The sequence below is a fragment of the Exophiala aquamarina genome (assembly GCF_000709125.1).
Source record: "Exophiala aquamarina CBS 119918 chromosome Unknown aczIA-supercont1.2, whole genome shotgun sequence".
Classification (NCBI taxonomy): domain Eukaryota; kingdom Fungi; phylum Ascomycota; class Eurotiomycetes; order Chaetothyriales; family Herpotrichiellaceae; genus Exophiala; species Exophiala aquamarina.
The window spans coordinates 1,431,005-1,447,184 of NW_013550586.1; the positions used below are offsets into that span (position 1 = coordinate 1,431,005).

General features: G+C 49.8%; 4 protein-coding genes across 4 annotated transcripts; 2 read left to right on the forward strand and 2 right to left on the reverse strand.

The window, feature by feature from the left end:
• Positions 1–685: 685 nt before the first annotated feature.
• Positions 686–4,369, forward strand: A1O9_02345 (uncharacterized protein; the record flags this gene model as incomplete). The annotated part of the gene is made up of 1 exon (XM_013407919.1): positions 686–4,369. The coding sequence occupies one exon, from the start codon at positions 686–688 to the stop codon at positions 4,367–4,369; it is 3,684 nt and encodes a 1,227-aa protein (XP_013263373.1).
• Positions 4,370–4,841: 472 nt separating this feature from the next.
• Positions 4,842–6,935, reverse strand: A1O9_02346 (acetoacetate-CoA ligase; the record flags this gene model as incomplete). Its single annotated transcript, XM_013407920.1, has 1 exon — positions 4,842–6,935. The coding sequence occupies one exon, from the start codon at positions 6,933–6,935 to the stop codon at positions 4,842–4,844; it is 2,094 nt and encodes a 697-aa protein (XP_013263374.1).
• Positions 6,936–7,622: 687 nt separating this feature from the next.
• Positions 7,623–9,041, reverse strand: A1O9_02347 (uncharacterized protein; the record flags this gene model as incomplete). Its single annotated transcript, XM_013407921.1, has 1 exon — positions 7,623–9,041. A coding segment is annotated over one exon (1,419 nt), but the record flags the coding sequence as incomplete, so codon positions are not given.
• Positions 9,042–9,593: 552 nt separating this feature from the next.
• Positions 9,594–10,358, forward strand: A1O9_02348 (uncharacterized protein; the record flags this gene model as incomplete). Its single annotated transcript, XM_013407922.1, has 2 exons — positions 9,594–9,687; positions 10,036–10,358. 2 exons carry the CDS (start codon positions 9,594–9,596, stop codon positions 10,356–10,358), a joined length of 417 nt encoding a protein of 138 aa, XP_013263376.1.
• Between the last annotated feature and the right edge of the window lie 5,822 nt (positions 10,359–16,180).

Genomic DNA, 16,180 nt, shown 5'->3' on the forward strand with positions numbered 1-16,180 from the left:
AGAAGGTGTGTCTGAAGGGTGGGGGTGGTGGAATCGTATGATTGGAGAGCCGATCAATCAATCGGGGCATCATGCGACATGCATCTCCCTGGCCAGTTGCTGTGATCGTGAGCAGTGCAACCTCTAACGCTACGACACTGTGAACAGGGCGTTTTCCCGTCAATGTAGGATCAACTCATTGGTGAACGCCGGGAGCGAAGATGTCTGCTCGCAATTGATGGGGAAAAAAGCACGGGTGGCTGCCACTGCACGCACCTGCACCTGCGACTAGCGCGACTTATTTACTCACTGCACGTGATTTGAGGCCTGGGGAAGAACGATCCATTAGCGCCTTGGCCTCTGATCACGTGGCACATCTATCTTGTCGTCATACCTCATCGGGTGTGTATCGAATTCACCGACGAAGCTCTAACTAGTGGTTTCAGAATTTCTACGCACAATTCTCTCACTCTCGCATGCTCATCCAAACATCCAAACCAACAGAATCTTTCCATTCTGTTCCCTAATTTCACATTTTACGCAGAACAAGCGCAGATTCCCCATAAAATGTATATCTTCATTTGCTCTTGCACTGTTCTATCCCCTCCTCGTTCGTCTTCCGTGATCTCCCTTATCTTGTTCCTTCTCTTGTCTCCAGCGACTGACTTCTATCCTTTGATCGATAAATCTATTGCCCGTATTCATCATGGCTGTTACTTCCATATTCCTCGTTTCCAACATGCATTGCCCCTCTTGCGTGTCCTACGCCCAGCATGTTTTATGTGACATCCCCGATATTCTTCCGCCGCCCCGTGTTTCCTTGATCGAGCACACAATCCGCGTCAAACACACGAACCCAGACACTCAACATCTCATTCTGAAGGCTCTGCTTAAAGCTGCGTTTGAGGTCCAGCATGTCACTACCCTGGACTCGACTGGTCGGTCGACTGATTGCGATGTCATCCCTGAGCCTACTACTTCGTCTGCCTCTCGTTCCACATGGCTCATGTCTAAGGCACAGCGCAAGCACATTGAAAACTGCAAGGCATGTCAACGTGACCGCGACCAGGCCAAGTTTCAAATCAAATCAAAAATGCCTTTCCCGAATGCGATGCATGTATCGCGGTTCAAAAGACCGTCAAAGGACAACGCCACCACAGATGTTGAGAAGCCAGCTATCATCACTTTTGACGGTGCTAGCCACCAACTCCCAACTTCTAGTTACACTGCCACACTTGCAATTAGTGGTATGACTTGTTCATCTTGCGTCACGACCATAAAGAAGGTTGTCGGTGATCTACCTTTTGTGACTTCGATAGATGTCAATCTTGTGGCAAATAGTGCCACGACCACATTCCAAGGCCCTGAAACAAATATACAGAAAGTCATTCAGGCAATTGAGGATACTGGCTATGATGCAACGATTCATCATATCGAACAAGAAAATGCCGGCCGGAATCAGATCAATCATCTATACAAAACATCGATCAGCATTGCCGGTATGACATGTGGTAGCTGTGTTGGAACAATCTCAAATGGTCTTCGCGAACTAAATTTCGTACATTCAGCTGATATTGACTTTGTCGGGAATAATGGTACGGTCTTATTCGAGGGCAAGGACAACCTGGGTGCCCTCCTGGAAAAGATCGATGATCTAGGCTATGATGCAGTTGCAGTCACGACTGAGCCAGTTTCTCATTCTGATTCTAGCCAACCTAGGTCAACGGAGAGGGATGTACAGATCCAGATCTCGGGCATGTTTTGTGACCACTGTCAAACCAACATCAAGTCTTCCTTTTCTGGAAGTGCGAGCCTGCAACAGCAGCCCTACACAGTAACTCAGTGGCCAACACTCGAGGATCCCATAATCAGCATCACTTACAATCCTGCCCCGCCGAATTTCACGGTACGAGATTTCATCAAGACCATATCGGACACTCATGAGGCCTTCTCTGCTTCTGTGTATCATGCTCCCACCTTGGAAGAAAGATCCCGACGGATGCAAAGAGCAGAACAAAAACATTTGCTCTGGAGACTCGTTTTTACAGCAATTATCGCCGTGCCAAGCTTTATCATTGGCATTGTCTTCATGAGCCTTGTCCCGAAGTTGAGTCTTACGAGACAGTGGTTTGAGCAGCCCATCTTGGGTGGAAATGCCATGCGAATAGACTGGGTGCTGTTCTTCATCACGACTCCTGTCATGTTCTACGGCACTGACATCTTTCATCGTCGAGCACTGAAAGAGATTTGGGCTATGTGGAGACCCAGAAGCAGAGTTCCCCTTTTTCGTCGCTTCTATCGCTTTGGGAGCATGAATCTCTTGATCAGTGCAGGCACTTCAGTGGCATACTTTTCCTCCCTGGCCGTGCTTATCATGGATGCTACGAGTAAACCAATGCCATCCCATAACGATCGCTCGGCAACCTCTTATTTTGACACAGTCACGTTCCTTACGTTCTTTATTCTTATTGGGCGCTTCTTGGAAGCATATAGCAAGACAAAGACTGGTGACGCAGTTGCTTTGTTGAGCAAATTGCGGCCGTCTGAGGGTCTCTTGGTTGAACAACCATTCGACTCCCAAAATACTGTCCGCACTGTGCCCGTGGATCAGTTGGAAATTGGTGATGTCGTTCAGATCCCACATGGAGCATCTCCTCCCACGGACGGTATCGTAGATCAAGCCGGCTCTTTCCTTTTCGACGAGACCTCGTTGACAGGAGAGTCCAGGCCGGTGAAGAAGTCTTCAGGCGAAGGAGTATTTACCGGTTCAGTGAATGTTTCTGCTCCGGTAAGAATCAAGGTTACCGAAATTGAAGGGACATCTATGCTTGATAGAATTGTCAATGTTGTCCGTGACGGCCAAGCGAAGAGAGCTCCGATCGAACGAGTGGGAGATTTTATAACTGGTTACTTCGTTCCTGTTATTACGCTTCTGGCTCTCCTCACATGGATTATCTGGCTCAGCTTGGGTCAATCTGGATCCCTACCTGAAGCGTGGCTTGATGCAGGCCAGGGCGGTTGGCCATTTTGGTCTCTCAAATTTGCGATTGCCGTTTTCGTCGTGTCATGCCCTTGCGGCATTGGTTTAGCTGCACCCACCGCACTGTTTGTGGGAGGTGGATTGGCAGCTAAAAAGGGCATACTAGTTCAAGGTGGTGGTGAGGCGTTTCAAGATGCTTCTACATTGAACGCGATTGTCTTCGACAAAACTGGGACTTTGACCGAGGGGCAGATGAAAGTTACCGACTTTGAAATTCTCCAGGCAGAGCAGCTTGGTGATCCGGCGGAGGATGTTGTTCTCGTCATGGCCCGAGTAATGGAGAGTTCAAGCACTCACCCAATTGCAAAGGCGATTGCAGAGTACGCCACTCAGAGACCTTCATCTCTACAGTTTGAGCACAGCAAGCTGGAGGAGATTCCTGGCCAAGGAATTACGTGTTCATTCACCTTCAACCAAGATTCCAGAAATCTTCAGTATGAAGCCGCAATTGGCAACGAGAGAATACTGCAATGTACCAGTGACCGGGATCTAGAAGATTTTGATTCCGAGTCCGCTGTGACACCGACAGAGAAGCAATCGAGGCCGCTTTCAACATGTCAGGATTTCTTTCTGGCACCCGCCCTGCAGAAATACCAAGCACTCGGCCGGTCCACAGCAACTCTAGCCATTCGGCATATCGCAGATGACTCTTCGAAACCACTTGAACCGAATCGCTCCTTCAAGCCTGTCGCAATTTTTGCTGTTGCCGACCCGATCAGAGCTAAAGCAGCATCTGTGCTTCAAAACCTACGAGAATCAAATCTGGACGTCCACATGTGTACTGGAGACAATCAAACTACCGCGCTTGCTATCGCGTCACAACTCGGTATCCCAGCTAGCAATGTCCGCGCTGGTGTTCTTCCACAAGAAAAAGCTGCCTACATTCGAGAGTTGCAAGGTCTCTCGCAAGACTACGCAGCCGCTACCACTCACAAACGCAATGTTGTTGCCTTTGTAGGCGATGGGACAAATGACACGCCGGCCTTATCAGCAGCAGACGTGTCCATCGCTCTTGCTTCTGGATCTGACGTTGCAATCACAACGGCTTCCTTCATCCTTCTCAACTCCGATCTCAAGACAATTCTGTCACTGGTGAGACTGGCCAAACGGGTATTCCTCCGCGTGAAGATGAATTTTGCGTGGGCGGCTGTCTATAACATTTGTCTGATTCCAGTCGCGGCTGGAGTCTTCTTTGCTATTGGTGCAAACGACAGTCACGGTGGCTGGAAGCTTAGTCCTGTCTGGGCAAGTGCTGCAATGGCTTTGAGCAGTGTCAGTGTTGTTGCGAGCAGCTTGGCCTTGAAACTACCGGAGCTCAGACTGGAGGTCAAGAAATCCAATTGGTGCTGATTTGAAAGTGTGAGGTGATACAGGTGGCTTTTGGCAAGTATATGTGTATTGAATAATATTCAGTAGCGTAGCACCTTAAACAATTATCACCATCGCCAACGCTAGGAGCCTCACAAGTAATTGCATTTGGGCTCCAATCCCCTTCGGATGCTTCAGGCCAAGACAGCCATTGCAGGCATAAAGCCCCTGATCAGATGGAGCGTCATCCCGACGATACCTGTCCATGTCCCTCAATAATCTACCATCTCACATTCATGAGCTCTAACCAGCCAATTACTGTATCGTCACATGCTGCGTTGTAGCCTAGCGAGAGTTTCTCATCTCGTATCTATCTTTGCCCAACATGAAAATCTAGCTCTCTTTCCCTTGTTTCTATCCTTGACCCAGATCGTATGCACTTCAATCAGACATCACACTCTATCGCCACAAATTCATCAAACCTTCATGCATGGTCACTTATTCAGAGCCTCTCTCACAGCCTTTCAGCACGAGGCTCTCTCTCAACGCATCTAAAGCGTTCAAAGTCCTTCAAACAGGCCGGGTTCCTCACCGTGGAACTAACCTTGATATCGAGACCCGAAATGACCTTCTTGACAGCGATCTCGACCTTTTTCCCATTGATAGTATAGGGGATCTCATTCACGCGGAAGACGAACTTCGGCACATGGCGGGCACTCAGGCCGTCACGCACGGCGGCCTTGATCCTCGCGATTAAAGCGTCATCAAAGTCGCCCTCGTGGCCCTGCGCCATGATCACGAACAGGAACACCGTCTCATCCTTGTCGTGTTTCCGGCGGCGACCCACACACAACGTGTCCGCGAGCACGGCGTTGAACGCTGGCCCTTCGACGATGTTGTAGACCTCGGACGAGCCGAAGCGGATGCCGCTCGGGTTCAGCACGCCGTCCGACCGCCCCAGGATCTGCACGCCGCGCGTCGTTGGGTTCATCAGGATGAAGTCGTGCTGCGCCCAGACGTCCAGCCAATCCTCTTTCCCCGTCTGCGGGTCCTTGATCCAGAACTTTTCGAAATACGCTTCGCGGTATTTCTGGTGGCCGGCGTCGCCCCAGAACCGGCACGGCATCGAGGGGAAGGTGTTGCGACAGACCAGCTCGCCCGGCTCCCCGGTCGCGGCGATGGATTCGCCGGTCGTCGTGTCGAGAATGTCGCAGTCGTGGCCTAGCGCCCACATCTGCATCTCATTGACGTAAACAGGCCCCGCGGGGTTGGTTGCGACCCATGAGCTTGCGATATCGGTGCCGCCGGCAACGGAGGAGAGGTGAATTTGGGTGGGGAATGCGCTGTAGAACCATTGGAATTGCTCGCCTGTGAGGGTTGCGCCGGTCGTGGTTACGAGGCGGAGGTGGGAGAGGTCGAAGGACGATGGTTTGACGCAGGACTGTTCGAGCTCGAGGAGGTACCGGGGGCTTGTGCCCCAATAGGTGGCCTTGAACTTGTCACAGATACGCAGCATCGTCGATGGGTCGGGATAGAGAGCGCCACCGTCGTAGCAGATGACCTTGGCGCCGACAGAGAGGTGCCCGTTCATGACGTTCCAGAGAATCCATGACGTGGATGAGTACTGGAAGACCGTGCTATCAGGGCTTAACGAGTTGTGGAGCAGTGCGATCTTCTTGTAGTTCAGTATCGAGATATGTGGAGATACAATGCATTTCGGCTCTCCCGTTGTGCCACTCGAGTAAACTATGACCAGTGGATGATCTGTTGGAAGACGTGCGTAGACCAGCTTGTCAGTCGGTCTGGACTTCAACAGGAATGTGTTGAGGGAAATCCCTAGAGGTTTGATATATTCCAGATTGTGCTGTAAATGGGGACAATGTGAGGTTGGCACACACACAACCTGTGGTTTCGGTGTTTTGGCAGGGAGAGCCTTCAGGATTTGCAAGACCTTGGTCATCATGCCAGGGCGTACACCTCTTATGGCTAGATCCACATCTGCAAAGAGAAGCTTTGGGGAGACTTGCGCAAAGCGGCTGACGCACCCGGATACACCCATGTCTGGAGACACGGATGAGAAAATAGCACCGATGGACGAAGAGGCCAGGAAAAGAACGATGATCCAAATTGAGTTGGCCATGAGTGCCGCAACGATGTCGTTCTTTTTGATCCCTTGACGAACCAGCGCCGATCGTGCCAGCCTGACGAGTTCCGTTAATTCGGCCCAGGTGATGTTCTCCGGGTTGTCGAGCCCACCCTCGCGCAAGCCCACCAACGCAAGAGCATCCGGGTTTGCCGCTGTATTGGGAACGAGGACGTTCTCAGCATAGTTGAGCTTGTGCCCTGGAAAGAATGTGGGGATGTCGCGAAGCCGCAGACTTGGGTCGTATGCGAGCTTGGTATGCTTTGGCAGAGCTGGGGTGATGCCACAGTATTCATAGAGGTCTATCCAGAATTCATGTCGATTTGAAACCGTCCACTTATGCAGTTGATGCGAATCTTTGAGATTCTGGGAAAACTTGGAGTTGACGTGCTGCCGGTATCTGGCCATCGGAGTGGCTTCTGGGTCGGGAGGTGTCCATAGTGGCACGGGTGGATTTATTGCCATTCTTTCTAGTCTGATCAATTCCCGCGTGAAAAGAATTTCTTTCTCACTGCACTCCTACAGTGAATGTCACGTAAACCTGTCCTCTCAATGAGTTGGGAGTATCAAAATTGGATCTTGGAGATTCTCGATTGATGCGGAGAAAAGATATCGGGAAACAGAATCCTTGGATGGAGAAGATTAGCAAGCCGAAATGGCAATGACCTCGGCTAATGGTGGAACGAGCCGGCCTTTGAGCCTTCTTTCCATCCTTTTTCGCTATGGTGTAAATGAGTCAGATTGGAGTGGGTGGAGCTACACGACGGGATAGGTTGCACTTCGGATCACGCTCGATGTTATGAACGGACATCGAGGCGCCAGGGAATCATTTTCTGAAAACCAGATTTTAGTTTACATGATAGTCCAACCATTCCTTTCAGCCTCCTCTTTTTCGCCACTATCAATAAACACAAATGAGAAGTAGAGGTATCCATTCTTCATTTTCACAATCTGCTGGACGTCCCTTGGCCGCGTCCTCAGCACCTCCAGGCTTTCGATAATTGAAAGGTTACCAACGCCTTTAGACCACAATGCCTGGTTCACGAGTCTGTTTTGGAAATGCGAAGAACCACTAGAGACTGCAACCCCTGCACGTTGTCGAAGCTCAGATTTTCTGATGGATGGGTTCCAGGCTGTGACAGAAACGAAGATGCCCTCATGCGATAATGCAAGCGTCTCCTCCGTCAGTCTCGTATCGGGCCGTGTGCCTGTGAAAATAAGGCAGGATTGCTCAACCAGAATTCGCGGTGTTGGAAGGAATGAGGCCATGCTGTTCATAAAGTCCTCGGCTTTCTCTAGTCTTCGATTGTTCATGACAAAGTCTTTGCGCTCTTCGTGATGCTCGCGGTAGCAAGAAACGACCCCAAAGCACTTGGGAAACAAGTTGGGGATAGCCACTGTGCGAGCTATAGTCAAACCCAGATTAAAAATGTAGAGAAGGATTGTGTGTTTGCAAAAGTCAGTAGATGTGCTCGGAGCATTCCCACAAAAGTTGCACATGCAGGCGGCCGAAAGTGCTGCAGTAACCTCATCGAGTCGATCTCGAGCTTCCTGAAATGGGGCATGGGCATATTTTGCCATCTGTGGAGCTAGGCGTTGTAACTCAGGAAACCAGCTCGTCAAAGTCTCCACCAAGCCAGAGCCACTCAAACCAGGAACACTACTAGCTTGAGGAAGGAAGTAAAGTTGACTATTTGTTTGTTGATGCTCTATAGTGGCGGCGACAATTCCTGCACAGGTGCTGATACCATCAGCAATGAGGCGATTATCGATGTCTGTGAAGGCTCGACCGAAAGATGAGCGGAAAAGTTTCTCCCATCGTACCCGCCCCCCAGTAACTGGGATCGTGCCAGGGTACAGATCCAAGAGCGGTCGCAAATCCGGCGTGTCTTGTTTGAATTCTGGACTCCGAGTCGATAAGTAAACCTGTGCGTGTATTGAATCAACTCCTGACGACGAAGCAAGTGCTGTGCCGGCTTCATGTTCAATATGAAAGCTCAGACCAAAGAGGTATTCTGCAACAGCCGCAAACCAATACACGTCTACGCCAACAGACAGTGAAATTTTCTTCTCTATGGTCCTGACAATGTCACTCATCCCCAGTAATCCATCCACAATTAATCGAATGTTGGCATTGGCGCCTTCCAAGGGCAGTGCAGTCCCCGACCTGGTGATCAACAGACCGAACGGTGAAGTCGAAAGAACGCCATAGCATAGGTGGACCAAGTTCTTCCACTGTACATCGCTTGGTGCAACATTGCAGGGCATATCAAAGGTTGTTAGCATCTCCATGATGACACCCACAACAACATCCTCGGCATAATACTCTGACAAGGCTGCACAGACGCCGAGGAACACGAAACCACCATCGGAATTGGCCAACAATCGAGCAGGATGGCCATCAGGATAGCCGATTCCTAGAGTTTGCCCGGAGAACTCGGATTGAGGAAGGCTCCCAAATGCATTTGCAAGATTGCGCTGCCCAGCAAGACCAAGCTTGATCTGTTGCCCCAGTAGTTCGGCCACCTTCACAAGATATGGATCAATTGCTGCAGCATTGTATTCAAGAAGTTGATTTAGAGTGAACGCTTGACTCTTCTTGCCGAAGTCATGCCAATCTATGTTCCTTCCAGTGCTCCGACCATTCCGGTTCATTATGCTGCTGCAGTAGCTGCTTAGCGTTGGCGAAAGGCTTGCAGAGGCAACAGAGCAATGTGCTGGCGAGACTTTCTCAGATACTCTACTTGCAACATAAAGTGGAAGATCTGTAGCCAGAAAAGGGAATAGGCATCCCGTTCAGCTTGCCCTACGACTATGATGCAGTTCGCCTGCCCCGCATTGGCAGGCTTAATTTAAAGTTTTGGCTTTGCGAGCTAAAAAGTAGAGTTGCTTGGCTTAATACGTAGAAGACGTTCTCTGTTTCGGATTGCTCAAATCACGTGGCTGCAGGAAGCGTAGAGGAACCCGTTCATGTTTGACAATCACGTGACCCTATGTCTGACATCCATAGCCGTCATTCGAAACGAGGTACTCCTCCAGGTTGACGAATTGTTTCACTATCGCACTATTTCCCAGTTCTACTTTAGTGCTCATTGGCCTCCTTTAAAGACTTAGAGCGCCAGGATGTCAGACGATCCTAACTTCGACCACGACGCCGCCATGAGGGAGGCAATGGGGTTCAGCAGCTTCGCTGTGCGCCGCCCAAAAGATGATTCTTGTAAGTACACTTAATTCAGACTAACAAGCACAACTTGAGAGACCTATGCGTCTCTCTAAATGGCAGTACACCCGCAAAAATTCTGTGTGGATTTCAAGTTGTCAATGCAATGGCTCAGGCTACGCATCTCGAGGCAGCACCTTCCTCTTCTCACTCTTGGGACGCAAGGAGGAACACACTTCCTGTACTCTCTAAGGACCGGGTGATTTTATTCCGTTTCCCCCAGTCCTGGATATTCGGTCCAGCGCTCGCGTCACACAGAGCATTCACTTAGACAACACATTCTCCCGTGTTCCAACTCTTCCAGCCTGCCCGCCTTTTCCAAGGAACAATCTGACCTCCATATAGTTCCTACACAACCTGATTTACGCGACCAGCCTCAGGAGCACAACGAGGACATGATGACTGCATCCACTCGAGGGTCATTCAATACTTACTCTGGCACTGAGAATCCTTCAAGGGACTCACTTTCAGTGCACGAATCTGCACCCAGATCTCCAGAAATCGTCTTCACTTCAAGTGCCACTAATACAAATTACACCAAGGCTGAGTTGGATGTATGGGCTCGTGGCAAGAGGAATTTGAACGGCGACTTGGTCTTTTTTAAGCCGGGTTTCATTTCGGAGGATCCCTGGAGCAGACTTCGTGACAAAACTGAGAATAGCGCTTGAGAACGTTCCAACTTCTTCCGGACTCTAATACCAGTCACACCAGACCTGCATGGACACAACAGTCAGCTGGTCAGGTAGAATGCCGCCACAATAATTTGCTGCTGCCTGCTCATCGAATTCAGAGAAAAGAAGAAGCACTCTCACACGATCACGGCAAGGATTAAACCACTGCGGATTTTGAGCTGTAACGATATGTTGTAAGAGGATGAAAACAGCATCAAGTCGTATGAACCCAGCACAACCCCACAGTCAACCCGGCCCAATGATCGCACATTTCAGTACAGCGATTGTCATTGAGCGAGGGCAGAGCTACCTTATCTTGTAAAGCCTCCAGATACGAGCCAATACTAGGCCTTCTCGATGATATTTCCATTTTCTCCGCGAGCCAATGTTGAAGTGTTTTCGGTCTCCCTCACCTCGACGATTTGAGGCGATCGCAACTTGGTGTGACGCGATTTGAAGATCTTGCCAATCAAATTGCATGTGTCTTGTGCGCAACAAATCATTTGCACCATACCCCAAGGAGTGTCCTCGTCGTATAATCCACACGAGCCAATTAGTGAGGCGGTTTTTCCTGAGGACAGCGCGTGCTGCTGCAAAGGGGGTCGACTTGACTGAGTCGATAGGCACCCTGCTTAAGAATATTCAAATCTCACAGCTCAATCCACAGCGCCTTGATGAACTCGCTTTTCCTGTCTCAGAAAGAGGCGTAATATTCTTCCGCAATCGCGACCTCACCACCGAAGGACAAGTTAAGTTTGTTGAGCACTATAGTAACATACATTGAAAGGATTTGAGTTTCTGTTCTTTTTCTGATTTTGCATCCCGGCGTCTTCGACAAGCATCCTGTGCAGAAGGTGAAGTATAAGTCTCTATATTCTCGATTAGCTCAATGATAGAAATCGTTCAACTGCACAATCAAAGAGTATGATCTCGTCCCGCGTGGCAATCAATTCGCCGTCTAACTCGAGTCCAGCATGTGATCATCAAAGGAAGTACGGATGATCGTCGTGGAGTCAGCAAAGATGCACCCAGGTTAAGTCTACGACTTCATGTGCCTGTGAACGGCTGGTTCTTTGCAGCAATCGGGGAACTTCCACACCGAAACATGATTCGAAATTAACCGATAGTGAACCTAGCAGCCAGGAATGACTGGGAGTCCCTGATCGATTTTGACCATCATTTAGCCCCGTCACACTCACTCCTGAGAATGGAAGAGCATCCACCAGTAGGCGGTGACACTGCATCAGTAGGTAGCTAAGTACTTTCGCTAGAGAGTCAAGAACGAGAAGAGATACCAGATGCGCAAACCCTCTATGAGTATCTCAATGTAGCTTATATGATATCCTGAGCGACCACATGAAGCACCTTATCGAAGGATTAAATGCGAATTAATTGTGGTGCGGCTGCCATACCTCGGAAACTTCAATTCACCCTTGTGGAAACAAATAGGCTCCGCGACTTCTTCGAGCTACACTTCCAATCGCCGGATGACCATGCCGTGCGTTGGAAATGGGAGGTTTGCAGCGTGGTGTTCTGGGATAACAGGTCAGTATATGGTTTCATGGCTTCATATCTTTGATTAGAATTCCATACTTCCTTGCCTACTACGAAACATGGTCGTACTCGCTGTGTGTCAGGCCCCCGCACGCGGAGTCACCCCACCATATGAGGCTCGATGGCGAGGGATCTAGATAATGGTCTTCGGAGAGAAACTTAAGTGATGTTGTTCTATTGCCACTGATTCGTGATATCCTATGGCCCCCTGCCAGCCTTTCCTTGGGTTCTTGCACTGCCCCTGAATACCGTTACGGCTCTGACTAGTCTGCAGCTTATTCCGATGTGAAGACTGAGACCTGGTACGAGCGTGCTGAATGTCTGAAAGCAGAACATGCGAGCCTGAGTTATCTCCACCCCTGACACTAGGAACAGCGTAAGTACTATGGCAACCCAACCCTGCTTCCACCCAGTGGTAGAGATTTGTAGTCTCGGATGTGAGCGGGGCTAAATTTTGGTTGAATAAACACCTTCAAGAATTATGACGATACTCCAGTCTAAGGGGCCCCATGTACTGACTCCCATTCAGATTAAAGGAGAACTTGAATGATATATAGGCCACTGCAGCTAGATCAAGTCTTTCTACACCGAATAGTCCGGGGGTGATTGGTCACTTGTATACCCGGGAGCCTGATAAATCACTACAATTGGGAGATTGAAATCCAAACTGTGCGTTGCGTGGCCGAAGACTCGTCCTGGAAACTGACAGTAGACTTTCAGCTTCAAGTTATAGGTGTGTTGAAGTGTCTCCGTGAAGAACGTCGGGGTGAGGAAGCGCCGTGGTAGCGTTGAGGTGATTGTGGTTGCGATGGATAGTTCCTGCTCAGCTGCTGTCCAGGTCGTACCCTCAAACCGGGATCTTAACTCCCGTACCCATGTTGGGGCAGCCATCTTTTGCTTCTTCCCGTTTAATACACCCTGATCGTCGAGGCGCATGCATATGAATTCTTGTTGCCTGGCTGAGGCGTTGAGGATTTCTGTTGTCGGTTGCAGTGCCCAGTCTGCGGATATTTTGATGCAGGGAGGTATGGCCGCGTCTTGGTGAGGATCGTTGAACGTTAGGTCGAGCATGATTCTCGTTGTTGCTAATTCTGACTGCTGTCGGACTGTGAATGGTTCGTAACTTAACAGTTTAACGGCGAGAGATTTCTGCATCATTTGACAGGGATGCGGTGCCTTCAACAAAGGGAACATCGTAGTGCCTCGCTGTAAGGCCACCGTCTCGGTATACCCAACTTCGGACCAGCGCATTGCAGTCTCGAGATGGCTCTCCCTCTCGCTGAGACTTGTCCCTAGAGCCTTAAACTCTCGTTGAAGCTCTCGGTCTCGGTCGTGCTGCAATTTGGTTGCCACCTTGACTATATATTTCACTGACATCCTTAACACAGGTGGTTCCGTGGATGGTATCAAGCCATCTTCATCATGAGACGAGTGACCCATAATATCTAGGGAGGAGGGAAGCTGGGACGCGTCCACGCCGAGCGATGTGAGGTCGATACTGTTGGTACTTCTTTTCGCGTGAATAACGAAGCTCTTAGCGATATCGAGAAATTTATCGGTGTGCATGGGGCGAGCTGCGAATTCGGGTGTTCCATGCCGAACAATGGTCTCGTATCTGTCCACGTGCACGGTGCCGGTGAGTTGTACTCTGACCTGGTGACCTAAAAGATCCAAATCATCATCTTCGAGGATGACATCGAAATTGATAGGTTCGAGAAGGTATAATGTGGGTAGGACAGATGCCACGGTTGTTGAGCTTGGACCTGCTAATGTGTTGTTGTATTCCAATTTCATCTTGTCTGAGGCTTGGAAGGGAAAAATTGGTAGCAATGGAAAAGAGCAGTGGAGAGATAGCAGCAAGCTCGTACAGACATTGAACCCATTTCATTTATGCCTGACTGATGGAGGATGATCAACGGTCAAACTGATGGGAATTTGATAATCTGAGCAAGCGCTGACTCCTCTGAAGCCAACCATGGATATCATGGCTGTATTTCCTGTTTGAGCGAACCCGAACAGCCGCATGAGGACCGGACGGACAACATGATACGTTCACAAGAGAATGAATGAGGAGCACGTCGAAGGTGACAGGCTTCCAGCGCTCTTCATAACTACCAGGCCATCGTCAATCACTCCGATAGGTTGACAATCGTGTCCAGATCTGTTTGCCAGCGCCGAAACCTCAAACGTCTCTGTTATCGCGTCAGGCGTGGACTTAGTCGCTGATCGTCAGATTTTGAACGAGTAGATAAGGACAACCGCGAGAAATATGGTGGAGGTCGATCCAGGTGGTCATTCGCGAGCCAATCATTGAGCAGGGAGTCTCGGGAATTCTGCCCAACTAGGCCATTCCGACACGGCTTCAAATTCCAATTTAAGCTAGACTAACATAATGGCCTCGTTCCTTCCGGGCGTACGCGGTAATCCTGTGTGAAGTTTCGGAGAAGAGAGAGGTGACTGAATTCCACATATCGTTGTCCTTAGTCGGAAGTGAGTCGTTGGATCATATGACCACAGCGAGTTCACTCCCATGTGTGGACCTGGATGCGTTCAAACCACCTTTGATATGATGTAGATTATGCTCTGCTGAAGCAGAAACGCCGGCGGACAGCCTGCATCGCCTCTACCAATCCCTATCACCTTTGTCCTGCAGGACGCTGGTGGGATAACGAGATGCATATTAGTTGTGTCCCGCGTACTGATAACATAGCCTCGGGAACCATGAAGGGCCTCGTTGACTCGGCCGAGTCCACTCTAGCTCCATTTCTACTTTTGTCCAGAACTACTCCTCCATTTATCCTCACTATCCTCTTTTGCCACAGAATAGCCGGCAAAGGGTAGGTGAACAGCAACTCTGCCACAACCGCGAATGCAGACCGTTGAATGAAATCAATCAGCAATGTCACATTATTTCGGTTGAAGCCTCATCTAACTAATAGTATTTATTAAGGTATATCATGAATCTAAAGTCCGGGTCTGCGATATCACACGGAGGGTTCTTGGTCAGAGGATCTGGAATTCTCCTTGAAGCCTTGGTTACCACTCAGGGCGCGATCCATATCATAGTCCTCGGACACGAAGAGAGTAGTAGTGCGAAAAATTTGAACCTACACGGTGCTCGCCAGCAAGAATGATGTACCGGCCCAAAAGGCTTCCATGGCGGTGCCCTGTAGTTTTTGTGCAATGATTGATAATGCAACGGACAGTGAGGTCGAGTCGATGGCGACCATCAGTGAGGACAGCAAATGCAAGGAAAACCAGCCAGAAGCGATATGTGGGCTTGAAGGGTTCAACAAAGGGGGGGGAGGCCGTTTGGTTAGGGTCTTCTTTTGCTGAGGTAGGTTCTGGAGAGCACGATAGAGCCTGCTCCTCCACAATCCGGAGTGCGTTGTTCTTCCTCAGCATGATTGTAGTCATTCTGTTTTGCTCGTGGCAGTACTGCTGTAGAGCAAGAACAACCGAGCGACAAATTCACTTTTGGGGGAAGGGCACTTTTCAGTGGAAATGCGATTGATGAATTCAAAGCTCACCAGCAGTGCAGAAGCAGCAGCAGAGACAGAAAATAGACACTGAAGCAAATGCAGAAGGAGAAGGAGAAATAGTAAGATCTCGCACGAGGTGAGCAGAGAGTCAGGGACTCGCATCGTCAGACAAGCCAGACGGTGAAGGGATCAGCCACGCCGGCTGCTGAATGAATACCTTTTGGGCCAGGGGCGAAGCCGATTAGTGACCGTCAACCAGCACATGCTGCCACGCCCTACGGAAGGACCACTCGGGTGGAAATGCCAGCCAGCGTTTCGACACATAGGCACAAAGATATTTCCATATAGTTTGCCATTGTGTTGCGCAAGCCATGAGCCAGCGTTGAACAACAATATGGAGATCAGAATGCCCGAATCGCGGTGCGGCCAAAACGGAACACATTTCACGAAAACCAACATCGATCAGGCTCTGCGAATGGTGTTATGTACTGTAGACTCGGTGCAGCTTGTGGAAGCGAAGGTACCTAATCTAGTAAGTGTTCTGGTACTCAATCCGGGTATCTAGCACTTAGTAGCAGTACCTCTTACATTTCATAGGTACGTTCGTTGTTCAGCCGCCCCACGGACAGAATATGGCGGACTGGGCGGTTGACGGGGCGGAGCGTCCACTGCTGCTGCAGCCACCGCCACAGCCGCCGGAGCAAAGACGACAGCACGAAAACTTACATAGATTGCATAACGGAGGACTCGGAGGCCATATACGCTAGATTCCGCAATCATTCA